Source organism: Stegostoma tigrinum, chromosome 16 (assembly GCF_030684315.1).
Source record: "Stegostoma tigrinum isolate sSteTig4 chromosome 16, sSteTig4.hap1, whole genome shotgun sequence".
Classification (NCBI taxonomy): Eukaryota; Metazoa; Chordata; class Chondrichthyes; order Orectolobiformes; family Stegostomatidae; genus Stegostoma; species Stegostoma tigrinum.
In genome coordinates this window covers 22,245,512-22,268,245 of record NC_081369.1, presented here as the reverse complement: position 1 = coordinate 22,268,245, position 22,734 = coordinate 22,245,512, and the positions used below count along the sequence as shown (strand labels likewise).

Here is a 22,734-nt window from a genome sequence, read left to right as displayed (position 1 = left end):
CAGGTCAATGTGCTACCATATGTATTACTGATTATACAGGGGATAAAGAAGGAGCTGCCAAACATGAAGAAGTGAGCAAAGCTATTGATTATTACTAAAATTTGCAGTGCAACACCACAACAAATTGTACAAAATCCAGTTGCCCCATTAAGGAACTGGGGTGAAAACTGCTTCATTTATAAATGATCTGTATCACTTCATAAATAACTGAAAATATGGACATTGAGAGAGGAGCTCATAGGAGACCATATTGTATTTGGGATCCTCAATGAGACTTTATCATAATTACTTGAGGCCAAACGTGGGCCCGTAATGGCTGAAGCATTGTAGATAGCCAGCCAAGCTGAGCTTCACAAACAAAACAGCTATTGTTCTAAGATAATAAAATGTGAGGCTGGATGAACACAGCAGGCCAAGCAGCATCTCAGGAGCACAAAAGCTGACGTTTCGGGCCTAGACCCTTCATCAGCTTTTGTGCTCCTGAGATGCTGCTTGGCCTGCTGTGTTCATCCAGCCTCACATTTTATTATCTTGGAATTCTCCAGCATCTGCAGTTCTCATTATCTCAGCTATTGTTCTAGATGGATAGGGAATGGCCTGGGGTCAGACCAATGACACTAACTTGGTTCATTCAATCAATCTGAAGGCTGTCAATGCGCCTGCAAGGGAACAGAAACAGTAGGAAGAGTGTGCAGTCACGACAATTGCTCATGTCCATGTGATGGAGGAAGAAACACTCACTGGCATGAGATTTACTTAACCATTAATGCCAAGACTCTTGCAGCAGGAGACCTACATGTGTGAGACTGAAGTGTTTTTTTAGACCAAACCATTCCAATGTACAAATATTCGAGAAGTAGATTTCACTGAATTCTTCTGAAGGGATGTGGTAAACTTGCCAGGGCATTTTTCGGTCTGCACATATCATGGCTAATGACAAAAACATGAGTTTTAAATTGGGCACATGATCAGGTTGATTAAGTTTCAAGAAGGGCCATCAGGTCAAAGCATTAAACAGTGGGAGCTTTATTATGGAGGTGTTCAATCTGCAGGCAGCAAAGTTAGAGGGAGTTGTTTGCACACAAAAAAAGCCAGTCATACCATTATTACTTGACACCCTGCCATTTACCAGTATGTGATCTCGGACCAATGGACTGCATTGATTGGATAGCGTCATCTCCTCCATCTGCCTGGTAACTGGTGATGCCTCCCTTTCTCAAGCCCTTGAGCAGCATTAGGTAAGGGACAGCACAGTGGCTCAGGGGCGGCAAGGTGGCTCAGTGGTTTGCACTGTTCCCTCACGATACCAGGAACTGAGGTTCGAATCCAGCCTCGGGCGACTACCTGTGTGGAGTTTGCACGTTCTCCCTGTGTCTGTATGGGTTTCCTCCAGGTGCTCTGGTTTCCTCCCACAGTCCAAAGATGTGCAGGTTAGGTGGATTGGCCATGCTAAATTGCCTGTAGTGTTCAGGGATGTGTAAATTAGGTGGGTTGTAGGGGTATGAGTCTGGGTAGGATGCTCCTTTTAGGCTGAAGGTCATGTTTCCACACTGTAGGGATTCTATAAAATAAAAAAAAATTGTATGCCTGTCCTTGGTCATCCTCCCTCTCAGTCTCCTGCTCCTCCACACTGGTGGAGAAACCTCCTCCTGTTAAGTACACAGTGAAGTACACCACAAATACTGAAAGTCCATATGAAAGTTCACCAACAACATTTCCTGGCTGTTATGCTACCCTCAACAAATAGCCAAATGACTTTAAAACTGGAATAAAAATAAATGCAAACATAATACCAAACTCTCCTTGACTTGTTGTGATAAAGTCACTTCTAGTCCCACTTGTAGATTTTATTCCCATTTTCTCAGCACTTCCTGCTGAAAACTGTAACTCTCACTAAAAAGGAGCCTCGCCCATGGCATTATGACATGGGCAATGCATTACATGAAGCAATTACTTTGTCAACAAGGTGTCTGACTTATTGTAGGAACCAGTGTGTTGACTTCAGTTTCATGATCCAATGTTATCATGCCAGACTTCAAACAGAATCAACACTGTAGAAGTTCTAACTTCAGGATATAAAATTCAGCCTGATGCAATTGGAGTCTTCACCTTAAATTCCTGGGAGAAATACAGCTCATTCTGCCTTGTGAACCAATGACACCATATCCATATATTAATCTCCTTTGACAATACCATTGCCTGAATAGTAAATAAAAACTTTGTAAATATAATGCTCACTTTTGAGAAAGATGTGGCACCTTGTTGTCTCATCCTCGGACATCAGGGCCACAACAGGGAAAGATGTAATTTAAAACTTTTGTCTATTGCTGTGGATATGATGCTGCAATATCACCTCAACCAGAGTAACCTGATCGCAATTTAGCATTAGGATCATTCAAATGTTCCCACTATCACGTTGACATGATCATACGTTATGTGAGACTTTCTATGGTCAGTATTTTTCAAGGGGCAAGAAGACTCCAATAAGGAATAACACACCGGCTCCACTGAAGAGATGGGCGTGGAGCCTTATCTGATAAGCTGCTGGCCTGAATCCAAACTTCTGATCCATTTTTCTTCATTGCTGGAAATTGTCTTAGTCAAATTTGTCATGACGTCTATTAGAAGCTTGTGCTTCTACTACATCATCGACATCTGAATTCTTTATTCAGCAATGCAATGAGGGTGTTGCTGGCTGGGCAGCATTTATTACCCATTTCTAATTGCCCCAGAGGGCAGTTAAGAGTCAATCGCATTGCTGTGGGTCCGGAGTCACATGTAGGCCAGACCAGCTAAGGATGGCAGTTTCCTTCCCTAAAGGACATTAGTGAACCAAATGGGTTTTTCATGACAATCGACAATGGATTCAAGGTCATCATTAGATTCTTAATTCTAGATATTTATTGAATTCAAATTTCACCCTCTGCCATGAAGGGATTCAACCCTGAGTCTCCAGAACATTATCTGGGTTTCTGGATTAACAGTCCAGTGATAATACCACTAGGTCATTGCCTCCCCTAAAACTGTGCTTGTCAAACCTTTTCCATTGTGAGTCCACTTCAAGGCTTGAAAACTGCCAGGATCACAGAGTGAGGACCAGAGGCTGGGGCTAAGTAAGCTGGTGTAGCATGTGGAGGCTGGAGCATGTTGAGAGGTACAACATGTTTAATCTTCCAAGTTTATATAAGAACCTGTTTGTTGGAACAGGAATTAAACCTCACAGTTTGGCCCATGAGGCTATACCCACATCAAATTTAAAGGGGTCTCTGGATGATGATACTTGGTTGGAATTCAATTGTAGTCATGTTACCTTAAAACTTGCGACCCCAAAATGAAAATTTGGGAAACTCTGTTCTATGAAAGAATTAGAATTCCTTACTTCTGATAATCTTTGTGAACAATCTGAAGAATGGAAGTTCACTAAAGTAAAGCTGTATGTAAGAAAAAAGTATTAATACGAAAATACCAAAATTAATAAAAATGTTTGTCTTGCAGAATGATTTGCCAAGAATTATTGAAATGTTTCAGCTTGGAATACTTTATATGGCTTTATTTGTTCACTGTAAAGTCATCTAATATTAAGCAAATACCAAGTTGTATTTACAAATGCAAATATTAAGATTGCTTTCGAAGTGGCTGTTATATGGTCACATTATTACCCAGAAATGGCAAAATGCATTGGCTGTTGTGAAAGTATAGCATATTAATATTCATAATAAATATTCTAAATGACCTTCAGATCTGAAACTATCAAGTTCTGTCCAGTTGTAGACCATTCCTGTCCATTATACTTTCTGAATAAAAACATCTGTTTCAACCCTGTTCTCTCCATCAACACCCTGTGAAGTGCACAGAAAACTGGAGGAGAACAATAACTTGGTGACAGCTGGGAGCATGGCGATCCAATAACATGTAAAGAAACTAAATGTAAGTGCAGTACATCTATCAGTAGCTTTTTAACCCAGTCAATACATTTGCATTGGTCAGTTTCCTGGCCAGTTAACATGAGCAGGCATTGAAGCCTTGCATGAGTTTATTTCAGCTGAACGATTTACAGGAACACTGAAAAAAAACAGTTGATTGATTGATTGTGAAATTGGGGGAATAAAAGCAATTAGTGTTTTGTAATGGAGTTTCAATGCACCATGTCTGCCTCATTTCACTAAATGATCCTTGAATTTACGTTTGTCGTCCGTAAAAAGCCTGCGGAGAGAAACTCTTCCCTACCAACAGGATGAAGATGCCTGACACTGAAAACAAGAATACATTTCTTGTAATTAATCATCAGGGAATGTGATTCAAAACCCTTGGATATGTTTATGCAAGTAGTTTGAAGGCCAAAATATGGGAGGAAAGCTGAAAATATTGGGAAATTCAATTTCATTCCGATGGCTTTGTTCATGAAACGGCTATCTGCATAGAGTGTCAAACATGACAACTGAATGAATGTGTGCAGTCGCTTAACAATGGTTGACATGCTAAGAAGCTAACACTGTACAGGAATTGAAAAAACCCTTGCCTTTGCTATTCATTACCCCATTGAACTGTAGTAAAGTGCTCTCGAGCTCATTGCTAGCTGTTAAGTCAAGGTGTCAATGGGAGAGCCAACAGTGAATTAGCACATGGACGTGGGAAGCACTCTCAAAGCATTGCTACTTCTATCCTCTTTTCCCCATCTCAATTGGTATACTCCCTCATGTCTCAATGATCAAATCTGCCTCTCAAAATTAGAGACGCGGCAGTCTGTTGACACCCCAGATGGTATCAGCCAAGACCCCCTCAGCAATTACTGTATAAAGATCTGAGCAACCCGTTTCTCCATTTCTGCTGGTGCTAAAGGGATTGTAACATGCACTTGGAAAAGCCACGGTTCTGATTTGTAGATAATAAAATGTGAGGCTGGACATCTGATGAAGGGTCTAGGCCCGAAACGTCAGCTTTTGTGCTCCTGAGATGCTGCTTGGCCTGCTGTGTTCATCCAGCCTCACATTTTATTATCTTGGAATCTCCAGCATCTGCAGTTCCCATTAGTTCTGATTTGTAGTTGTACGAGGATTGTGCTGAGTGTATTTAACAATATTACATCGTGAAGTTCTGGTTTCATTTTTGAGCCACATTAACATTATTTGCTTGCACCACTTTCGCCTCGTTTTTTACATTCAGCTGCCACATGTCAAGCGGCATTTTCACTTGTGATGAATGGTAAAGTAATGGCTAAAGCGAAGAAATGAGTGGCTGTGAAGGGGATGCTGAGTAACAGTAGAACTGCATTGTGTTGCGGGAAGGTAAGGAAATGGTTTGATATGTGACTGTCTAAAGGCCTAACCCAACTAAACTCACTTAAAATCTTAGGCCGCGTAGGTAGTAATGTGCACTGTGGCTGGTCCACTGCATGATCTTCTGGCCTATCACCGTCCTCCACTTCTTCATCCTCCTCCAAAAAGGATCTGGACTCCGAATCTTGCTCCCTCTGAAGCTTCAAACCTCAGTGGTACACAGTGCTGTTCAGAGCATCATTCTGGTGAACCTGACTACAGGTGTCCAAAAAGGTCTCCAGAACTGTTGAGGTTTCTGCACAGCAGCTTCAGCATGCTAATGACTTGCTTCATGTTATACCTTGTTGTAATATGGCCTATCATTGTATTGCTCCTGGGCCTCATTGCTTAGGTTCCTCACACAATTCATCAGCCACATGTTAAGCTCATCCTTTCATATCCACGCATCCAGTGAGTGTGTCTGCCTCAAGGTATGAAGAAGGGAGGGAAGATGTACTAGACAGAACAGAAGTATCTTAATGCAGGTGCGCTTATCATCTTTGTTGTGGTTGAACAGCAAAAGCACACTGACGGATTGGAATCATTCATGATTGATCATTGCTAATGGCTCTTCTGAGAGTGCATTGTTTGCTGCATGTGTGCCATCTGTAATGCCGTGAACCTGTGGTGCAGCTGGTATGGCAGAGCTAAGCACCTATTCATTCTGACTAACTTCACCAACGCTGTCATAATTGCCCGTCCTGGCAAACACTTTTGGATGTACAAAAAACCAGTTGGTGGATTTTGAAATTGGAGCCAATTTTTACATAATTTTATACTTACTTGCCAAGTCACATATTACAATTAAACAATTCCTAACCCAACAGTCTGAGTTTCAGTCTTGTCGATTCAGAAGTGATCAAGTGAATCCTTCGTTAATACCCTCCACCTGTATACAATTGAAAATAATTAAGGTAAAATCAACACATGGCATCCATCACTGGTCTTTCAATTGTGTAACTATCTGCGAAATTCTGCAAATGTCAGGAGGTCAGGAATTGATTTTCTTTGCTGGAGTCTGAAGCAGGGATGGTAATGGTAATGGGTGACAGAGCTTAACCACTGGGTTTAGTTGGCAGCAGGGCATCTTCCAGTCGGCTGTGAATATCTGACATGACTTGATGTGAGATTTTGAGCTTAAGGAGGCAAGGATGCATTCAGGAAACTGATCCTCCGTCTGTACAGCCAAAATAGTGCAAAACCATTTCCTAAGTCTTAGAAACCCCCAAAAAGCAATGTAAGCAAATTCTTAGAACAATTATTGTGTGAAAAAAAACATTTTGTTCAAACAAGGAAACAACTTCAGTATGTTTTCAGTTCTTTGGGAATTTTTGCCTGCCACTTTTATTCAGCTTCCTAAATTGACACTTAGCTCTAGCTTTGCTTTCACTGACAAGTTTTAGGAAGCTCAGGGAACATGAGCCCACAAGCAAACCCCGAGCCCTGTAAAGTTAGCACTAACTGACCTATTAGTGCACTTAAATGGCCAGCTACCTCTCCCAAGAGCATTGTTTGCATGTAACCTATTGCACTGCAATTAAATGTGAAAGCCAGCAGTTTGGAGACTGCCTCTAGATGAACTGTAAATTTCAGAACTTTTAAAAAGACCTCTCCCTGTTTGCCATAAATCTGTTTGCTTTTGGAAGGCAAAACTCTCTTTGTGGTTTTAAAATTAAATCTAACAGTTGAGGCATGCTATTTTTTGTATAATAATGGGTGAAGATACTGTTAAAAAAGCAATTTGTTATCATAGCAAGGAAATTGAATCATGAATAGAAATTCCACTTTATTAAGTAGGTGAAACTATGAACTTGAATGTGCACCTACATAAAATAGATACAAGACTGAAATTCTTACATGCAGATATATTGCTATAACAGGTGCTTTGTTCAAGACTAAAACTTGGTAACATATACTTTTAGTTAACAGAAGTTTATGTAATAAGTTGAAGCAGTGTATATAATTACCAAGTCCCTATTTGATCTTTCACTCCTCCACAGCTTATTTAAACAAACCTTCACAATGCAGAAGTACATGAAAATAACAGCATGATAAAAAATAGAATAGAAAAGCAGAGCACTCAGGCAAAAGACATTGAAGTGCTTTTATAATCACGCCATTACTGCTAGATCATCAAAATCCTACATTTCTGACATTCAGATAAACTCTCATCTTGTCAGCAAATGACAAACTTCTAACACTTCCTGCAGGCTTTAAAATCTCATTAGTGCATGAAATATAACTAGCCAGAATAAAGGTGATATTGCTACTTAGTTTAAATGCCCTGAGCAGAGTTCCAGCATCACTAGTCAATCATGTGTTTGCACTACAAATTACATATGTATCAGAGCATAAAAACCGTATTCAATTTAACAGCACACTATAGAGACTCCAGCATTGATTGGACTGTCTTAATTGGAATCAATTGTTTCTGCACTTGTCTACTCCACTATACCAACAATGGAAAGGTGAGTTTGAGGCTCTACCACTCAGCAGGGCATGGGTTTCTATAATCACACAGATATGTTTAAGGATCATTCACACATCAAAATTACAAGTGTTTTCCGCTTCAGTTGTATGTCTTGAAAGAACAACTCAAAATTTCACTTCCATGACTATGTCACCAAAGTGTACAAATCCTTTAGACGAATCTGGCATAACATATTAGCAATAGAATGAAAAGTGGTACTTGCTGCAAGACTCTTACTATCAACAGAAGTGCATTTTAATGTCCACTAAACCTCCCAACATAGTCGAATGGAAACCCATAGCATTGCATTGGAAAACCAAAGTTTTATTTTTGACCTTAGCACAGAAGCTGAATGTTAATGTTGCTTATCATGTTTCACTTGTTTTTATTGTGGCATCAATTCAGAGACCATTTGACTCAATATGTTGCCATATTACTGTTTGAGGCCTAAATTTTCAGTGTGTAAAAGAATTAAGTATTAATAACATCTGGTGTAATTTCTTTTGATTTACTGTTAAGATGTGAGTGGGGCTATATTTATTGCTCTTCTCTCGGGCACCGATAATGTGGAGATGCTCCTTTGTCCTTGAATGACTGCTGTCCTTTGGTGATGGTTTTCACACAATGGTGTTAGGATGTGGCTTTCTAAAGCTTTGACATGACCAGTTATTTTGATCAAATCATAGGCTGTGGGGGCTACTGACTAGGACAGATTAATTGCTAAATCTAGTTGTCCTTGAAAAATTGTTAATGAATTGCCTTCTTGAATACCATGGGATGGTTTGCTAGTCAATTTCAGTGGGCATTTCAACCACATCACTGTTAGTTTGAAATTGTCACCCAATAAATATCAGTAAATCAGATGGGTTTTTACATACCATGCTCCCAATGGGTTAGTGGGACCTTAACATGTCTTAAACTTATTTGACTAGGCCTTTGGATTCCTAATCCAGTAATATGACCATTATACCACCATATCCCTGATATATGTCCAAGCCAACAAGGGAACCAATCTTGTGGTCAGCATTCAGTGCTCACCACTAACCTCGATAAAAGCTGCCTGCCAAGATCTCACATCCTGTTTGTACAGACTTTCCTTTGACACTAAGTCTTAGGAATCTTCAGGCATCCAGCAAGGCTGATGTCAATTAGTAGAATAAGTCTCCAATCACAATAAAGTACAGACAGCAAGTCTTCCCCACCGCCCCCACAACTGCCAAACCAGCAAGTAGGCCATTTATTCATCACACTTAGGCCTTTGAATTTTATAAATAGAAAAATAAATGATTAGGACATTCAAATGGAGTTAAGGGACAAGCTAAACTATCTTAGAGAAACTTTGCTTATTGTGATGGGTAAACGTAAATTAAACAAATTGCAAACTTTATCTTTCAGGGCCAGCAAGTAGGTTAAGCAATATTATGACCTTAGTTCACTCTCACAAACTGAATTCCACCTCACTCAACAGTGTAACATTTTCAAGGGCTGTTACAGAACAGAAGAGCAGATGTTCCTTTGGTTTAATGGTTTTGAACTGATTGCCTTCTAGGGTGGGATGGGTGGTTGTCAACTTCTACAACATCATCTCTGAAGAAACACAGTCACTGACAGCAACTTTTGGATCTCTGCAACCAATTGCTTGCGTTCAGACCCCAAGCATGGCTGTCTGTTTCAGTAGAGTAATCTCAACAAAAGCAAAATGTTTCATCATAAGCTTGGCAAATTCTGGGCCATAGTGTGGGACTTGGTAGGGAATTTGGTGGTGAAAATATTCCAACCACACTGATCGAAAATATATACTGATACCTAGGTGCGCAGTTGGTAGACGGCTGAAATGAGTCCAAAGGTAGGAGTGCTAATCAAACCGGTATCTTTCTCCTCCTTTCTGAAGAAGGGTGAGTGGACTTCTTTCCATAGACGCTGATAGACTGACTGAGACTTTCCAGCGACTTCTGTTTTTTGTTCCTTTCTGCTGGATGGTGTTGGCATTAAATAGAGTCTGGCAGTAGCTAATCGGGTTTTGGGTTGTTTAAAATAATACATAGGCAGTAATGGCCAAATTACAAAAATGCAGCATGCAAATAATTAATGTGGCCTAAATTTTATGATTAAGAAAAATCACATTTTCTAAGATATACAATACTGGCAGGTACAAACATGTACTGACAGTGTTTAACCAAAGTTTTTTATTGCTCCTTTTCATGCTGTGTGCCAGTTATTAAAGTGGAAATGAAAGCATCTTACATTCTGGTTTGTAGTCAGCCTCTGGTTCTAACACGAGTTTTGACTCTAACACACATTGTCAAAATGTCCATATGTTACACCTTAGTACCGTTGACCAGTAAATGAGACATATTGGCAAGACAATACAACTCAGATAACACAATGTAGAGCTGGAGGAGCACAGCAGGCCAGGCAGCATCAGGGGAGCAGGAAAGTTGATGTTTTGGGACTATCAAAATGTTGGGAAAGATACAAGCACTTATCTACCTTATTAATACCACTCATGTCTGTGGTGGATACGTCATCTGCTACTCCACTACATGGCACAGACCAGCTGGTCCAAACACTCAGGCATTAACAACTAATATAACGTCCTCCTCCCTCTGAGGATATGGATTAAAGGAACATATAGCTAGTAAAAGATGTGCAATACACATTCTCATGCTGAGGAATTATCAAAATGAAATACACCAAAAATACGTGAACTGTGTGCCTGTTTGGGTAAGCCATTGGAAACATAATTCATCCTCGAATGGCAGAATAATTGTTGGTATAAAGATGATAAGTTGAGAGCTCTCTCATACATGGTGATGATTTCTGCCCACAGATTATCTCTACTATGGAAAGAGTTTGTTTTCAGAATGACTAATTGCTCATGGAAATGTTTGGTCTTGATAAGGGTAGTATTCTGTCACAGATGACCAGTATTTGTTTTCTATCTGTTCTAAGGCAAATCTCTTCGCTGGGCAATATTGTGTAGCCTTAATTATGTTTTAACCACAAGAAGGTGAATTAAAGAACATTTCCAATCTCAATAATGCTCTTACACACAACCCGTTGAGAGATTCAGCATATCTGACTCTTGTAGAGGTTCCATAGGTAAATGTTTAAGCCAAGTTACCACTCCTGAGTAAGCCCTGATGCATATTAAAACTTCTCACCATTTTGTACTAACACCACAGTCATAGTGGAAGAGTGGCTCTTTTCATTGCTAAACATCATGCGGAATGATATGTTGATTTGCATTGTTCTCAATAGTTGTTTTATACAAGTTTGAAAGACATTGTTAATGGGTTGAGATGAATCGAGTACTTCATCTACTTTTGTCAATACTTTAACTCTGATGATATTTAATGAACAATAAAAGTACTCATCGCAATTATTAATACTAGATAATTATTTATTTGATTGAGTTTAGTAAATGTCATTTATAAAAAAGCTAAACATCAGTGAACACTGGTAAAACAGGGCAAACTCCACTTTTCTTGCGCGTTTGCTAAAGTGCCACAGAAGATTTCCCTTTCGGTTTTCACCATCAAGTGTTTGGATAAGAAACCGGCTCATCTGTGAAACGCACACACGAACCGAATTTACATCTTTCACTTTGAGTATTACCGGGCCATTCCAGTGTCTTTAGCACTCTTCAGTGATCAATGTGTCTGCTAGCTTTTCAGTCGTTTGGAGGAACATGGTTTCAGTTAATTGAAACAAACAAACGGTGATATCCTGGCTTAGTTTAGAATCAATCCACGCTTAATCTAAATTACAATAGGAATTAATATTTTCACGAAAATTTCTTGCCATAACTGCGTTAACAAATTGTTTTTTCGTTCTGTCTTCCTATTTAAGGCGCTGTTTAACGTCGAGATCTGTGCTAAGCAGATCCAGTGTGGTTTACCGCAGGTACTCAGTGCGGAAGGGATATGTTCTCTGCAGCATTTTCCAAGAATTGCCTGGAAAGTATCCGGAGCCTGGCATAAATCATCTTCCAGACTTTGTTCTGTTGCATAGAAAATTGAAACGCTTTTATGACTAAACTTTGCGATTGGGTGTGTATTGGACTTGATATTTTCGAAATGATCAAACACGTAAGTGGCCTGGTATTGCACCAAACAGTTATTGAGTACATCTGACTATAATTCTTGTTTGCCATAAAGTAACAATTTACGTAGGATGAATAAGGTTCGTAAACAACGCGTTACCGCAATATTTGGAGGCTATGAGTTTGTTCTGTGTTACTGCTGCATGTGCTACCTAATGCGATGTGAGAGAGATATTCTTTTGCCAGCACTCCTTGTATTTCCATTCAGTGGTATCACTCTGTAGTTATTGTGTTTTATTGCTTGTACCTCGACGTGGGTCAAAAAGGCCTCCGCAGACTGAAATGGCTCAATTCTCGCAGTCGGCGTGTCACATCTGGCGGTACTCCACACAAATAAGCAGAACCCGAGGGACATCCCAGTGTGGTGGCATGTACAGATCAACTTCTGAACTTGCACCATCACTTCTTTTGTTAATTACTTAGAATTGCAGTTAAAGATAGGAAGCAATTCACAAAACTACACAGCGTCGAGGAAGGCCATTCGGCCCCATTGTGTTTGCGCAGGCTTTCCAAGTGAGATTCTCACTTAGTTAAAGCTACTGGCTAACACCCTAACAGTGGAGAAACAATGAGAAGTGAGGATAATTATACCAAACATGTCTACTTTTAATGTTTTTATAACGTATTTGTACTTCTGCAGCCGTATAAATTATGAAAGTTGGCTGTATTGCGGGAAGTGATTTAAACCTGGATTTTGAAAAGGAGGCGCTCGTTCTGATCCTAATATTAGCTAAATACCAGCAATTTTCAGCTCGGATCGGATAGTATCACCAGGTCAATTTCTTTCATGTCGTACTTCTCACTTCTACATTTTTTCAGGGAAGTTATACACGCCGTGCGTTATGTGATATATGTACAGTTACGTACATATAGCCTAAAGAGGACTCTGCTGATCTACTAATGTTCAAGTACTCATCAATAGGATAGCTATGCGACAGTTCCACAGGTTAGATGAGGCATCGCGTCTCAAACGCTAACTTGACTTTGACCTTCTCTGGTAGACCAGCTAGATATGTCCATCATTTCCTGCCGTGTTTTTGTTTTCTGTTACCATAAGTGTGCGCGATAATTTCTAGGAAAAAGGTATGGTGCATGGAGGATAGATACATTGACCTAAATGTTTAACTCTACCGGAACCTCTGCGCATGGTCTTTTGGCGTACTGTCTTGATTTGAACTTCAGCATTGCCCATTGAGTACAAAGTGAGCTCATTTCTTCATCACCGTTGAGGCCTACTAATTGCGAACCATATTATTGAAACCTAACATTGGGGGTGTTTAGAAGAAGCGATAACAATGATGACAACGAATTCAATCCGTGTTGGCCCACTCGTTATTTTAAATTCGAAATCCTAAATGTAACGATCATTATAATCGAAGAGTTATTTTCTTTTTTGGATATTCTTACTGATTGTCTTTATCACCCCGTGACAGGAAGCGCCCAGGTGATGTGACTTCCAGTGGTTTGTCGCACAGACATGAGCCACTGCATTAGGCTTCACAGGTATGTGTCCTCCAACCCGCCTTACAGACTCGCTGTAGGAAAAGGGTAAATCTCCATAATTTTTACCAGACCAGAGGGCTGCTCTCTTAGAGAGAGAGACGACTGGTGGTCGTTTAACCAGAGGCTTAGCACGCTTCAGGCGAGGGAGGTATAAAAGAGCTCATGGTATAGACTCGCTCTACAGGTAAAAAGGGCAAAAGATCATTCACGAGACCAGTTGACGCGATGTTTCAACGGATCACAACGATGGGAACTTCAAAGGGCAGTTCTAAAAGCTGGCATTCATTCTGCTTTTAAGGTATTTGTGTCCACTGCACTAACTGGTCAACATGAATTATGCAGACCCTGCACAGCTGCACTCTTAGAGAGAGAGACGACTGGTGGTCGTTTAACCAGAGGCTTAGCACGCTTCAGGCGAGGGAGGTATAAAAGAGCTCATGGTATAGACTCGCTCTACAGGTAAAAAGGGCAAAAGATCATTCACGAGACCAGTTGACGCGATGTTTCAACGGATCACAACGATGGGAACTTCAAAGGGCAGTTCTAAAAGCTGGCATTCATTCTGCTTTTAAGGTATTTGTGTCCACTGCACTCCAACTGGTCAACATGAATTATGCAGACCCTGCACAGCTGCACTTGTGCATTCAAGCGCTAGCTCCTAGACGTGCTACAGCATCATCAAGTGGCATGAGCACAGGCAGGTCGGGGCTGTTACTCACTAACCAGTATAGCCCCACTGCTGCTGGTGTCATTGTTCCCTCGTCCATTGTGCCTCTGGCCAGAAACTTTTTTACGTAATGCCATAAAACCGTAGGGTTTCCTCAATTTTGTAACCACTTCTTTTCCCCTGAATATTGCAATGCAACTTTTAAACTCAACAGATTTAAAAAAAAACTTCATTGATGGTTGCTTCAAAACAAATATTAAGAGGAAAAGAAAAGAATTATTATTTTGAAAGCCGTGGAATTGTGGCATGGTAACCGACATGAAAATGACGACCAATAAAGCCTACCAAAGTCTGATCTGGCAGTATCTATGGAGAGAGATGCACAGTGAACGTTTTGCAATCGAACATGACTCTTTCTCGGAAAAGAAGCTTCATTCAACTCAAACGTTAACTCTGTTTCTCTTCCACAGATGCTGCCAGGCCCGCTGTTTTATTTTCACATTCCCTTCAATAACTACACTTGGGTGCTTGATTTTTCTTTTGCCAATCCTAATTTTGGCCGAAAGACGGATTGAGACAAGACGCCCCGGACTAAGCGTTTGTCCATTCTTGTGCAATGAATCCAGGTGTTGTTAGAGTAACCCGAAGAGATCCAGGCGTGAAGCCTTGTGACAGCTCTTCCCTTTCTTTCCTTCAGGACTTGTCCTCTACAGCTAGTCTTTTAACAGAATGGCCGTTCACTTGGGGAATACCAGAATCCTCCAGAACCAAAAGCTATATCTGCCTTTCCGTGTTCACAAATGTATACTGTTGCCGTCTGCAGGAAACTTGCATGAATCAAATACAAACAAAAATAGTTGGAGAAACTTAACAGATGTGGCAAGATCTACTGGAGAGAAAACAGAGTTAACTTTTCCAGTCCAGGGACGTTTTATTAATCCCCTCTGCCTCCTCTTTGAATATGCTGCTTAAAACCCTTTGATTTTTCTGATCACCTATTCTATAGTCTCTGTCTTTAACTTGGTGTCAAGTTCTATCAATGGTCACCCTTTCTAGAAGCAGCGTGGAAAATTTTAGTACGCTGACGGCGCTTGATAAATGCAAGTTGTTGTTCACTGATACAGTTGTGAAACACCAAATAAATTTAAACAAGTAATTGATTTTAAAGTACAGAAACGCCAACAGTTTGTAAATGGGCGAATAGTAATATGCGTCGCTGAGTGCGTGTCGATTATTGAAGTCCACTGAACCATAGCTATTGTTTTGCGTGTTGAATTCGAAGCGACGCATTGGCGAAACGGATTCGTTGCAATGGATCAGGGGCGCGGTAGAAAGCCGAAACTGTAGCCATGATCGTTGCAGGTAATTGAATCGTTGTTTCTAGCCCCGTTGAAGAGGCTGTGCTGTACTTACCAGTTCCTGCTCTTTGATCTGTTCACAGACTTGTGAGCACTTTATTGTTGTACAGAGATAGCTCTCTTGCGCCGCTGTTAGAAGGAGCTGGTCATTACCGCGGGTTGCGCTCGACTTTTCACACGCAACACGAAAAAGAGGACAGACTGGGGGCACTGTAACAAGCACTTGGTGTGCCAGCGAGTAACCAGGTGCTTTCAACAGATCTAACCGCACCGAGAAAAGTGCATATACACCACAAATAAGCAGGCAAGTGCCGCGCACTCTTTCACTGTGAAATAAATGAGGTGTACATGTTTACTGTAGAACGTGTCCCATTTAGCCAGTGAAGTTTATAACACGTCCGATCACAGGCAGGAGGTGTTCATTATAGGAATGACTAAACTGGAGAGAAGGACGAAATTAATGCGAGGCCATTCAAAAAAGGTTCAGGCGAATATTGGTGTTTGTTGAAGAGCGAGAATTTAGGATAACCGATTAACTGATTAATCAAGGGCATCTTTTGCGCAAAGGTTTCCCCAAAACTCCTTCTGTTCCCGGGACCCCGAAAATAAATCCCCCAGAATAAGTGGTTGGAAAAGCAAAGAGAGAGCGAGAACGGGAGAGGAGGGAGCGCTGACTGAGTTGTTTGGAATGTGGAGTCTTTTGTTCATTCCAAAGGAATTAGTCCCCGGAATATCAGCGTTTTAAAGGTTGCGAGTCTGTGTGAAAGTTTGAAGATGATGGATATCCAAGCGACCTTACACATCACGTAAAAGCCTCCAGCACTTTCATTAATTGAAACACATTCCAAATCGTTATTCTCGCCAGCCGTAATTAGAGCAGAGCTGATAGCTGTGAGTGAGAGCGCAAACTTTGGTGAATCGGAGCCGAATGGCTGTTTTTTTTCCCGGTGTAAATTGTTGGTTGCACAAGTCCCCAATTTCCATTTGTTAATTGATGCAATTACGCCCTGCTCATATTGGGCACGCCGTTCTCCAGGCAGCCATCAATCAGACCGCATGGACCTGTCAAAGCGAGGTATTCGTCTCTTTGGGGACCATTCTGGCTCTAATGGAGAAAAATGGATAGATCATCATCATTAATTAGTGACTGGCCCTTTGGCCATGGATCGGACGGGTTGAGAGAGAACGCTGTGTTCTAGGACACCCACAAAAAAAAACCCCGCTTCCTTCTTTTCGACTATTAACTGTCGACTGTTGGAAGAGGTTCAGCAATTTGTCTCTCCCGAGCCGCCTCCCTGGCCTGTTCTGCATCAGTTTGTACTTTCATTTTTCGCATCTTCCGCTCTCGTTTTCATTTCGTTTGATGTCGTTAGGATTTTGCCTCAGTTCGGTGTGCGGGGTGAGGTGGGGCTGGGGAACTACTGTGGGAGCTGAGGGGGAGGAAGCTTTGCGGTGATTTTCATCACCATTTAAGGCGAAAACGGTCAATATTATGACCCCGCGAGAAACAGTGTGGCCCACTTTCTGCATATTCATCCACCCCCCCTTCAAACTAATACTGAATAAATTGAGGGAATTGTGACTCCTCTGATTGCTTTAAAAGAATGGGTTGGAGAGTAATTAGGAAACTTCGTGATGGAACGGCACTGAAAATACTCAATTTGAACATGTCTCCATATGATTTGTCTGTGCTGCAAGGTGTTTTAAGCAGCCCCATTGCAGTGAAGTTGAAGTCATAGGTGCTCCTGTATGTTGAGCTAGACATCAGGGGCCTGGGTTAATGAAAAGAGGACACCAACGCAAAATGCAACCCTTGAAGACTGTCACAACCTTTTAAATTCACCGAGATTCCCTCAATACGGTGAGCTTTGGGATATTTTGCAATGTTTACAAATAAGACCTCTAAGTACCTGAGCAACCGTCGGTACACATCAGAAATCAAGGTAGAGCTTTAGAAACAAGTGTTGAACGCATCTAGGAATATTCCATGTTGCAGATGATTGGCAAAGATACCGTTCTATCCATACTGTCCTGTCGGTACGGGATTAATGTGACGTCACTCTGATACCCTTCCCTGGATGAGGAAAGGAAGGAGAGTGGCAAATTAAAACCGGCAGTAGCCTATAGAGCAAGCTGCACTTCCGTCCGGGCTTTATTTTTTAACCCTCTTCGGCTAGATTTCATCCATAACCATGCCTTAAATTGAATACCGGTTAAGCTCTGAACTGCCAGTGTACGGAGCCTTAAGATTTTAAAAGTGGGATCATTGCTAATGAAGCCAAAGGCCATGTATGTATATATCTCGGGAAGAAGACGCATCCCGAACTAGGGTTTGTTCCCCAATCTACCAGGAAGAAATCTTTTCCTATGGTGGCTCAGGGAGCAGTGATGTCGTTCTCTCAATTCGGATATCCATACAACACGGCGTCCCAGGTAGGAATGGACACCCTATACATTCGTGGGTCTTCACTCTGGCCTGCCCTGTATTCTTTAGCACCTTGGTGTTTTTTTTGTGTGGGGGTTGGGTACTATTTCAGTTGATAATACCCGATACCAACACTCTTCCTTTTTTCACATAGCCGAAATTTTCACACTTCATTCAATTTCATGTTCTTAGTAGCGAATGTGCTTTTTTTTCTTCTCCATACTTACAACATTTTCTGCAAAGGAATGTTATCATTAACTTTTTTGGGTGTTAATTCCATACTCCGTAAGTTCCACCGTCCCTGTACTGTAAAGTTACTTTTGGGATTTATAATCGTGTGGCCATGTTGAAACTCGCGCATTTGCCCTGCACCGATAGTACTGGGGACACAGCCTCCTCCGGGTACTTATCTCTGCGCTCAACATTTCTTGTTAGTTTGATTGAGTTTCGCACTTTGCAGTTTATTGTAAACTAGCCGTTCCCAGTAACCAGTCCAATTCCCCAAATTGCCTGTTCGCTCGATCATTTTTTCATAGTTTCCATTCTCCTCGCTGTATTTAGATTCAAGTGCATGTTCCTTTAAATACTTCCCTCCGCTTCAGCGAGGATGTGAAGGCATTCCACGTCTGGATTCTCTTCTCTCCTGCTTCCTCAATAATTTACCATTTAAAAAAAATACAGTTCCACTGTATAACGATGCTAAGCAAACTTTCCTCTTGCTATCCCTTTATTCTGTTGCAATCCCACTTTATGTTGCTTTAATGAATTTAGCTTCAAGGCACACGGGCTGCTGCGCCCATCTCTGCATTTCCCTGCACTTTACAATGTTTTGATCTGCTGAAATCTCGCTTGGTTGCTGCCTTCGTTATTTCTCTCCGTCCAGTTTTTCGTGTCCGCCAGTCCCGGTGCGACGTGCTGCGAAGCCGGCTCCAGACCTGTGACTGAAGGCTCCACTGGGCCGGCCCAGGCTGCTGTTTGCTGCCCTCCCTATGATAACAGACTGCTGGCCAACGCTAGGACCGAGATTAACGCGGCGGCCGCGGCCTTGGGCATGTACAACGGCTCTCCCTTTGCAACTACAGCCAGCCCGGGCTACGGGAACTACCTTGCGTACAGTACCGACCCTTCAGCCTTGTACTCCTCACTGGTGAGTAACGGCCTTCGGGGCTTATCCACCCGCGATTCCTTTACACTGTCTCCTCTCCCCCGAGCCATTCGCGATTGAGCTATGTTTTGTTTTATTTTGAAACAAACTTCTCGGACTATTTTATGTTGTGTTTTTCCCATCCCCTTTACAGAATTCGCAGTATGAAATTAAAGACGGCGCTGGGAGTTTACATTCGGGAATTGCAGCAGCTAGCTACTATCCGTATGACCACTCCTTGGGGCAGTACCAGTATGACAGGTAAGACCTTTGATCAAGACAAACAATAACACTCACACCCTGAGCAACAATCAGAGTGACCTAAGGCAATGTGTGCTGTATTCTGATGATGATGCGGAGTTAAATGCATTTATTGATCAGTGCCTTTGTTCCTTGCCCAATACCTATACACCTTTTGTTTTGTTCCCAACGTTCTACCTTTTGTTTCCAATGCAGCGACCATCGGCTCGATCTCTCTGCTTCTTCTTTTATTCGTTTTCAGGTGCGGCACCATGGACTTTCACAGCAACACGCGGCGTAAAAACGCGACCCGAGAAACCACGAGCACTCTGAAGACTTGGCTACACGAGCACAGGAAGAACCCTTATCCCACGAAGGGCGAAAAGATCATGTTGGCCATCATCACCAAAATGACTCTGACTCAAGTCTCCACCTGGTTCGCGAACGCCAGGAGAAGACTGAAGAAAGAGAACAAGATGACCTGGTCACCGAGGAACAAAGGTGGAGACGAGAAGAAAGAGGACAGCGAGAAAAAGGACGGGGACGATTATAGTGCGGAGAGCGTGGCGAAAGGTGGGATATCACCCACATTTGCAAAAGCACTGTCATGCACTGTTTGAGCAAGACCTGAAACTCCCTTGAGCTGGTTGACTGTCTGCAGTCGATGCAATTATATTGTTAAACAGCCGGAGGGAAAACATACTGGGTCAGGCATAGAAAGTTTGCATGGGTTCTGAAATCTAACAGCGAGTAGGAGCACATTGTCCTCGTATGAAGGAGCTTGACATCTTGTAGATGCCAGTCATGATGATCCACTGTAGATCCCATAGTAAGGTTGATTCAGATTTGTTCTCACGGTCCTATTCAAAAGAGAAACTTCAACAGTTCGATAGTTAAAAAAATGTTTCAGTATTACAGGGGTCAATACTAATCTCTTTGAATATGTACACACAGATGAGAAAGAATACAGACATGACAAAGAGTTGAGACTGAGTGATCTGGACGATTTCGACGACGACGAATCGGGGAAAATGGTCCAACACAAGGCGCCATGTGGCATCAGTGCAAGGCAAGCCCTGTTGGAGACTGAGGGAAGTGACTGCAGCGTTTCGCCTCCAGGCAATCCGCACACTTTCTCCTGCTCGAAGGGTGATCCCAGCCTTGCACCCCACTTTCTAGAAACCAATAGCAATAAGACACCTGTTTCTACGGCAAGCACCAGTCTCCAGCAGCGCTTTGGGATAGCAGAGAAGCCGAGGATTTGGTCTCTGGCGCATACAGCAGCCTCCAATACTCTGGTGGCTTGTGAAAGTGGCCATTCCCGGACAGTCAGGTACTGCGCCGAGGTGAGGCCGAGCCAGGCCACGGTCAACCAAGTCGATGATATCCTTTCTCTCCGAGACTCTTCACATGCAGCCCACATTCTGAGAACTTCTGCATTCAATTTGCAAACGCTTGTGGCCACTGGTCAGCTGCACTGTGCTTCCTACCCTGCACTAGACAACTGCCAGTACACACCAGGGACTGAAGGTACCTCCTGCACATCAGCTGTTGTATTAACATGTCCTGAATGGCAGTGGGCGAGATAGTGACAACCCAACTCCCCCTCTGTTTTTTTTTCCATTTCGAGCTGTGTTATTTTCAAGATGTGAATGAAGGCATCTCTTAATTACACCGAATACTTAACTTCTAGTCGGCATGGTGATGATCCTGTACCCTGGCATACGCCCTAAGTCGCCCCTTAGTAAGAGTTGAGCACGGGTTTCAGTCTAAACATTTTGGTATTATTTTACTAACTGTGCTTTACTACCTCATACCTCTCGCGTTCCTAACCAGACGTACAGACCCTCTAGTTCCAGAATGAATGAGTTAGTCAGAAAGCACGCACCCATCTACATTGCTATGGGTGAATTCAGTCATGATTGTAAAAGAAGGATAGGTCACTTAAAGTTGTTTATTCCGAATAATTAGCGGTGAACATCTTATGAAAAAGGATTGTGTTTTTTCAGGATTTTTGAGACATGCGAAATCTAATGTGGTATCAGCGCAGATGACGGAAACATGCTCACTGCGCCAAGAGGGAAAGATGAGGAGAGCCTTCAGACCTGTCCAGAAGAGGTGAGGTAGGTGACAGTTCACGGTCCACCCCAACCCTCCCGATCAATTACTTTTGCTGCAGGGCCGCGGTTTGAGTCTCCGCATGGATGTGAAGTTCTGTTGTAAAAATCTCCTGCAGGATCCATGAAATATTTGACATGCTGGTAGCGCGGCCAGAACGAGGCCGAAAGCTGGCGAGCTTTACACAAGTTAGAAAGTTTGCTTCAAAGTCATCTAGGCGCGAAAAGTTAGCTTGCTCCCTCTCCACATGCTGCCCGATCCGTTGCGATTTCCAGCATTTTTCTTTTTTTTGTTTTCAACACAGATTCCAGCATCTGCAGTAATTTTCCCTTCATAATCATTGGCTTTGCTTCATTGGAAAATAAATGTGACCATCATTGCATGATTAACAGTGCATTGTAAAACAATGTGGCCATTGTTCCCAATTTTGTCTTCATTTACAATTCTACATATTGACAGTTGGCTCGCTGATGTTACAGGGTTGGGGGCCCGGTTGTGGAATGGGTAATCAACTTACAAATAGTTTGAGTCATTGACGATTTTGTTTCATCTTTAAACGTGCCATATTCTCTTTTATTTCCAAAACAGGTTTGTTTAAAACAGCTCGCCGTAAACCAAGTGGATGCTGCACAACTCCTTTTATTGTATGCACTAGGGATTGACAATACACTGGAAATGAGACAGGATCCGTTTCTCCCGAGCACTGGAACTGACTTTCAAACCGATTCGCTTCGACTTAACCAGTGGCCAGTGATTCTGATCAAGAGAAAGCAGAAAAGGGTCGCTTCCTACTGTTTTTCCTTGCACGGACTTATTTGTTCTAACTCGGGAAAAAAAGTACAAGAATCAGGGGAGGCCATTGGGCTTTTAGATGAAATATACCTTACAGTAATAATGAAAGTACCCCACATCTTGCCGCTTATTGCTTCTGTTTTCGATTTTCTACCGTTTTAATTGGAGCACGCTTTGTTTGCAATTTACTCTTTGGTTGAAAATTATTTTGCGTCTCATACAGATTCTTATGCTGGTTTACATTAGACTTCACTGCCCCACCCCAGCCACTTTATTTAGTTTATGCTGTAAAATGGGAATAAATTACACTTGTCAAACCCGTGTAATGTGATAATTGTAAAAACTGCGAGTCACGGTGACCTATTGAAAACGAAGGTATGTTTTATGCGATTAAATTAATCATATAAATTGCGGAAGCGTTACATCGATATTTTATTTTTGTAAGAAATGATTGAGTTCAATTTCAGATAACGACTTGGAAGTGTCTCACATTATCGTCGTCCCCTTGAATTCTCCGACCAGAAGTCCGGGACTGTGCAATTGCTCAAGATGCTTAAAACTTCATACTAGCAATTGAAAGGCATGGGGACACATTTT

General features: G+C 41.9%; 1 protein-coding gene across 7 annotated transcripts in view; it reads left to right on the top strand.

Annotated features, from left to right (window-relative positions):
* irx6a (iroquois homeobox 6a) overlaps positions 1–22,506 on the top strand; it is a 105,464-nt gene extending 82,958 nt beyond the window's left edge. The window contains exons 4-14 of one of the 7 annotated variants that reach the window (XM_048547149.2): positions 3,848–3,927; positions 5,164–5,285; positions 11,638–11,876; positions 13,324–13,393; positions 15,502–17,851; positions 18,727–18,990; positions 19,142–19,248; positions 19,490–19,800; positions 20,182–20,757; positions 21,237–21,345; positions 21,934–22,506. In XM_048547149.2, coding sequence (XP_048403106.1) covers positions 17,786–17,851; positions 18,727–18,990; positions 19,142–19,248; positions 19,490–19,800; positions 20,182–20,757; positions 21,237–21,345; positions 21,934–21,943 — 1,443 coding nt within the window. In that variant the 5' untranslated portion in view covers positions 3,848–3,927; positions 5,164–5,285; positions 11,638–11,876; positions 13,324–13,393; positions 15,502–17,785 and the 3' untranslated portion in view covers positions 21,944–22,506. Of the gene's footprint in view, positions 1–3,847; positions 3,928–5,163; positions 5,286–11,262; positions 11,507–11,637; positions 13,394–15,501; positions 17,852–18,726; positions 18,991–19,141; positions 19,249–19,489; positions 19,801–20,181; positions 20,758–21,236; positions 21,351–21,933 lie in introns of those variants that run through there. The other 6 variants (XM_048547146.2, XM_059651654.1, XM_059651653.1 and 3 more) reach the window with 6 other exon arrangements.
* Positions 22,507–22,734: the final 228 nt, after the last annotated feature.